At 47.9% G+C, this 6,404-nt stretch overlaps 1 protein-coding gene across 5 annotated transcripts in view; it reads left to right on the forward strand.

The window, feature by feature from the left end:
* Positions 1 to 1,899, forward strand: part of Epg5 (ectopic P-granules 5 autophagy tethering factor) — a 97,558-nt gene extending 95,659 nt beyond the window's left edge. For 3 of the 5 annotated variants that reach the window (XR_015642427.1, XR_015642428.1, XM_087593254.1), the window contains exon 44: positions 1 to 1,883. This exon is cut by the window's left edge and continues 120 nt beyond it. Coding sequence is in view for 2 of the 5 variants with exons in the window: in XM_087593254.1 (XP_087449380.1) it covers positions 1 to 63 (63 nt within the window). In the remaining 3 variants the exon portion in view is untranslated. The other 2 variants (XR_015642426.1, NM_001427613.1) reach the window with 2 other exon arrangements.
* The last annotated feature ends 4,505 nt before the right edge of the window (positions 1,900 to 6,404 follow it).

A 6,404-nucleotide genomic window follows, 5' to 3' on the forward strand; every position in this document is an offset into this window, starting at 1 on the left:
TTCCTGGCCTTTTTTGTTAACCGTCTCTACCCAGAAGTGCATTATCTGGACAACATCCGGTAGTGGGCAGAAGCCCGAGAAGCACCGCGTTGCCCCTGTGTTTACATTACCTGTGCTCTTGTGCATGTATCTTTGCTATTTCACCACAGAGCTCAGTTCTGCCTGCCCCAACTGAGGTGCAGGGCAGGCATCAGGTAGTCTGGGTGTATGTGTATTGTCTCTTACTGCCCAGCGGCCATTTTAGTGCGAATGCCCTTCCTCAAGGACAACTCAGTTGCCCTGCGTACAGAACCACTCACATCTCGGGGCTGTGCCAATCAGCTCCCTAAGAACAACAACAGATGGAGCTTTTGGTATGTCTGCACTTCCGTCTCCCTGCTTTGTTTAAATGTCAGGACTCCTGTGCCAGATCTGACCTCTGTGGGAGGCATGAAGAGCCCTCTTTGGACTCCATTGTAGTCTTCCGATGTAAACATCCTGCATTTCTCAAATGTGGGAAAACACACCAGCTTAAAAGTATTGTGTTACTGCTCTTAGAGTAAAGATGATACACTGGATCATTTCAGGAGTGGGTACACACCTGTCCTCTGAGCCCATAGGTGGCTGAAGTGGCATGATCGCAGGGGTGTGAGGCAGTATGAAGTGCACATGGAGAGCATCTCAACAAACAGAACAGAGCAAAGAAGCCGAACTGAAATGAGTCCTGTGAGGACGACATGTCACTTAGCCTTGCCCACCGTGGACAGCACAGATGGCGACACATCCTGTGAAGTGAGCTTGTATGGACTCATGTGGCAGCGTCACTGTGGCCGCTGAACTGCACGGGTCTATCTTATTTGGTCCTTGTAGTGGGAGCACACACAACCCTGACCGCAGCCGCCAGGGCACAGGGAACCCTGGGTCCCTCATTCGTAATGCTTTGTTGGCCTGGTCTATGTGGAATTCCCAGCTCTTGTAATAAGTCAGAGCTCTCTGCCGGGCTTACTGTCAGGGACACTGGGACTCTAAACTTCTTCCTTAGGTAAATTCAGATGAAGCTCATGGACACGCTGGACACGTCCAGAGAGGAGGGGCGGGTCAGGGGAATTTGAGCAATTTGGCTTTTGTGAGTAGCTCTGTGCCTCTCCTGTCATTGCTGAGTCCTCTTTACTCGTCCAGCACAGCGCTCTGTTCCCGTCACATCTCTTGCTCATGTCACCCACTTCCTGTAGAGTTAGAAATTTGACTTCTGTCAATCTAGTCCTACTTCTCAGAAACGGCCCCAAGTGGGTTTTGCAGGTCCAACTTAAAACATGTCTCTCTCTTTATGGGTTTAGGCCTAGAAATATCTGTGTAAAATCAATGAATGGCCACCAAGAGCCTTGACTAAAGATGGGACATACATTAGTGGGGTCCCTCCCCCACACTTGGAAGCTTGTAGGAACTTCTTATTGGACAGGACAAGTCTGCCTAGTAGACATGTCTTGGAACACTGATAAAGGACATCCTGTTCAGTGGCACCAAGTGTCATTGTCAGGCATCTGTCTCAGCCTTCGTTTCTTCTGCTTCTCTCTGCGTTCCAGATCTGTCATCCTCACTCCAATAGAAGAAGCTTCAGAAGCTGAAGACTGCTGAACAAACATCAGTGATTCTGAGGCCAGGAAACACTGTTTGTGCAGTTTCTCCAAGGAGAACCAAGTTACCAATATCCTAGAATGTGAAATGTTTGAGTGATAGTGTGTACAGTTTAGAAAATCAATTAATTTTGGAAATTTATAATATTTGTAAATTTTATCTGTAAAAAGTATAAACAATAAAATCAGCCTTTCATTGTAATTGAGGAATCTGAATTGAAGGCTACTGTAGATTTTTATGACTGATAATAAATTTATTTGGCTTTGTAACTGGTCGGTAAAAGTGCCACCTTTTTCATCCTTGCTTAACATCTCAGTTATTTGCTTCAGATTCTATGAGAAGCACTGAGCTAAGTCTTTAAAAATATGTAATAATTCAGAACAAAAAGGCTGCCTGCTGCTGAAAGATAAGCCTGGCCTTGCTGGGAAAACAGTCCACTTGGAGAGTGCAAGCCCCTGACATCAGAGCCAGTGATGGGCACCTGACGTCCTTGTCACCAAGCAAGGCTGTTGGCAGAGCAGTGTGGAAGGTGGAAGCTTCCCAGGAACAGATGGAGTGTTGGTCTCAGTGGAAGCGTCTCTGCCTCTCCAGGCATTGCCCACCACCGTGGAGTGCACAGGTGGGGCAGGGAGGGTGCTCTGGCCTTCCCTGCTCTATAGCCTCACTGGAGCAGGTGACGGCAGGGTCCAGTGTGATGGTAAAGGCTAGCACCCACTGTGCACACTTGACCTTGGCTCTAAACATGACTGGTGGGTGTCTTGCTGGTTAAGCCTCCACCTCTCCTGTGTCATTTGGTTTTTGGTGTCAGTGAATGTCAAGTGTAGAATCTCTCTGTAATTATCCAGCAGTCTTTCTCCTCCAAGGCCAACCAGTGTAAGCTCTGGTGTGTTTAAGCTCTTTGAGTCAGGCTGATGACACTGGTTTCCAAAGGTACTTTCTAAAAATCATTTCTGCAGCAGGAAACCAATGTCTAGACTCATGGGCAGAGTCATGGCACACATCTTGGTTCCCTTAGTGGAGATCCTCAACACCTGGCCAGTGTCTTGGAGTCCACTGCTGGCCCACCTATGCCAGGGCTCTCTGGTTTTGCATATCTCGAGCTGGAACGGTCCCTGTAACCTGGCCTGTTTGTTGTGGATCTGCCTGGAGCATCCAGGAAGGACCTGTTCTCCTCCTCTCTGTTACCTCCAAATGTTCCTCCTGTCACATCCCCTGCCCCCATCCCTTAGTCCTCTCTCTGCTAAGTGGCCAGAGTCCTTAGTCATCTTTGAACATGATGTCCAACAAAACTGTTTTTGGGGGCAGAGTGCCCAGGTCAGTCCCCAGGACTGTGTCAAGGATCAGCAGCACCAGAACTACGATAAGACAAACAAGTTGCCTGGGAACACACTCAGCCCTCGGAGATGCGGGGAGAGTGCATCCTTTCCTGTACTTTGTTGCCTTAGCCTGGGCGCTGCTGTCACCTCCTCCTCCAAGCAGTGCAAGTCACTCTAACACACTTGGGGAGCATCGGTTCTCATCATGCACTGTAATTGGCACGTTAATCCAACATTGAGTTACACCATAGACCTCTTTAGCAGTAGTCACTGCCCAAGACCAGTTTCACCGGATACCTGCCTGGTCAGCCTGGTAGTCAGGCTCTTTGAACCTCATCATGGAGTATACCCTGCTCCTTGCTTAGCCTAACCTCACAGCCTGTATTAAGGTTATAGCTGATCATGTTAGGTGAGGCTCTTAGAGCCTGACACTAAACAGACTCTTGAAGGAGTCATGTGGCCAGGAGTAGGTCACGTGCTTATTCATTCAGTCTCCTTCACTCTGCACAAGTTCCTGGTTCCTCATGAGGATAACTTGAAAAGAAAACTTACCCTACTTCTACTCTACTAATAAAAGTGCTAGTGTTGGTTATAGTGTTGGTATTGTTAAACGTATCTGGTAATACCGCCAAGCACTGAAGAGCAGCTTTCTTTCAGGGGTTTCAGACAATTTACATCGGAGATCAGTACTGCGATGTGTTAACCTCTAAAGCCATGGTTTTATTTGGGTCATTAACTGCAATATTTACTTCTTATTCAGTGTTTAGTATTTTCCATGGTTGTACAAAGGACACATTTTTTTCCCATATGATGGTGAGAAACTGGAAACCATGAGAATGAGTTAAGCAAAATTCTGCAAATAAAGGACTTTGTGATTTGCCCACGCCGAGCCTGTCTCATTGTTTTCAGCAAGCTGCTTGGCGGGCCTTTTCACACATAAATCACGTTAAGAGGACTTTTAAGTTAGTTGATTTGTGATGGCTAAGTCTTTGTTTTGTTTTAATATTTGGCCACAATGGTAAGACCTCCAGTTTCAAAGAGAAAATTCCTAACTCAGTGTGTGTGTGGGGGGGGTGTGGGGGTGCTGGCAGTTAGGAAATGGTACGGACCGGGAGACCATCAAAGCAGGAGCACCCTTAATATCTCTAGGGTGGCCTTGACCTGTGCAGGTGGGCCTTGAAAGTTGTGCAAAGGCTCCCAAGGTCTGAGATGAACAGAAATGTTGGTGAGTGCTGAGAGGCAGGGGTGTCTGCCATGGAAATCTGCCTTCAGTGTCCCGGTGCTACCACTCCTCTTTAGTACCCAGGATAGTGGACACAAAAGACACACCGGGAGTGGGCCACGCTGTGGTTGGAGGATTGGCAGATTACATATAGGATTAACAGTAATTTGTGATTCTCCAATGACAGAGCCGTCTGGGTATTGGGCGTGTCTCCCCATCTTCCGGTGGGACCAATTTCATTTTCCAGAGAGAACCAAACCACAGGGCTTAAGGGTTGATGAACCAGAAGGTTCCAGACGTGCACCACATTGGGAAGTGCAGTCTTGAAAGCAATTTGTCTTTGGGATTCTCCCCTCAACTCCTGGCCTACCAGAGGGGAGTTGAGTCCCCAGTGTGATGGCTTTGACTATTGCTTGTGTCTCTGGTCCTTGCTTGCCAGTGGACAGCCTGAGCCTGCTCAGAGGTCAGATTTGGGACCCATCTAGATCTTGGGGACAGCTCAGAGGATGGCCACAGGCTGTTTCCATCACTGTGCTTTCTGGAAAGCAATCAAAAGGCTGCCCTGTGATGACAGCTCCCCTTGGGCTCCCCTGCTGCCCATCACAGGAACCACCACCACATGGTATTCCCCTGAGGACTTCTGCTGCTTTCACTTTCAAGAAGGCTACTGCACACAAGTCAGTCAGCAAAGACCACCACCGTGATCAGAGCCCGGCCTACCAGAGAGCAAACAGACTTCAGCTGGCCTCAGAACCAGCTGGGTTCTGGCTGGACACTGTATATAGGGGAAATGCAGATAAGGATCATAAGGTAGAATCACTAAATGTAACAGCCAGGACAGGGCACACAAGTTCTTCAGGGTATTTAGGTTCATGAAGAAGAATGAAATATGCTGCTTTACTTGCAAATGGTTCAGCAAGATAGGCAGCAAGCAAGCAGCGGCCTATGAGCGATGTTGAGTGGTGGTGATGGGCACATGGGTGTTTTTTTCCAGCTTTTTTGTCTGTTTGTTTGTTTAGGGAGGGTGGCTGAAAAAGATTTTTAAAAGTCTTGGGAGTAAAGTCTCCTGAAGATACTGCTTAAAGTTCTAGTCCTTTTCCCTTCCCTATGGGCCGGCAGGGCCAGCTGATACTCAACATAGATATTTATTTAAACAACTCCCCAGGTATCCCTGACACAGGTATCTCTCAGGTCCCACTAGGAAGATGATGGATGAAAAGTAGCAGCCCTGATTAGCACGTTACTCAGTCCCTTGAGTGCCAACTTCTGTTACTCCCACCCCTGCCAAGGCTGAACCAGACCTTAGCACAGTTCCACGATGAAAGTAACGTTCGGGCCAGAAAACAGCACGTAGACAGCCTCCCCTGCTAAAGCGAAAACAAAGACCTAATCCATCAATGTCTGTGGTTGTGGGAAAGCCTCTAAGTGTACTATCCTTGCTTTTGGGCTTCTGTACTTCTGCTTCTGGCTAACTGTTGTTATCCACTGAAGTACACCAACCCAGAATATGGTTTACGTGCTCAAAAGTTCACCAGGAGAATGGCTTGGTTATGTTGGGATCCCTAACACTCTGTATAGTCGCTAGCTGCCTAATAGACTTTTATTGGTTCAAACCCGTGTCCCAGCACAACAGGGGCAGCGCCCCCATCCAAAGTGTTCTGCCCACTTTGGCCACACCCTGCCTCTTCCTTCAGGCTCTAGAAACGAATAACTGCATCTGTACCAGGCCATCTCCACTTGGGTTGTCTCTGTGCTTCAATACCCTTTTGTCTTACCTCCAGTCTCTACTCTAACCGTGGTCTTCCCCCATCAGCATAGCCAATCTATACCATCTTCCCGTATGCTCTTCCAGGAAGCCTTCACAAGACTGGGTCAGCTACCCCCTTTATAAGCATGCTTTTGGACTCACAGTGTATGTCCAACCTTGAGAGTTTTTGGAAGGGCTTATTGTGGGGTCAGCCATTCTATGTTCTCAAAACTTTCTCTAGCGTCCCTCACATACCAATTTAGGGTTGTATCACTTGTTCTCTTGGGTGAACAGTAGATTGTCTTGGAGAGGATTCTTTTTACCTTCAGCCTAGCAATTCCTGTCAGTGATGGACTCCTGCAATCTGGGTTCCCAGTTAACAACAGTGAATCTCCCAGCCAGTCGGCGATGGGAATGGGGTGGGTGTGATGGCTGTTCTTGGTTGCTAACTTGACCGCATATGATCTTAACAAAACCCAAATGACTGGGCACACCTGTGAGAGAG

Source organism: Rattus norvegicus, chromosome 18 (assembly GCF_021556685.1).
Source record: "Rattus norvegicus strain SHRSP/BbbUtx chromosome 18, alternate assembly SHRSP_T2T, whole genome shotgun sequence".
Lineage (NCBI taxonomy): Eukaryota > Metazoa > Chordata > Mammalia > Rodentia > Muridae > Rattus > Rattus norvegicus.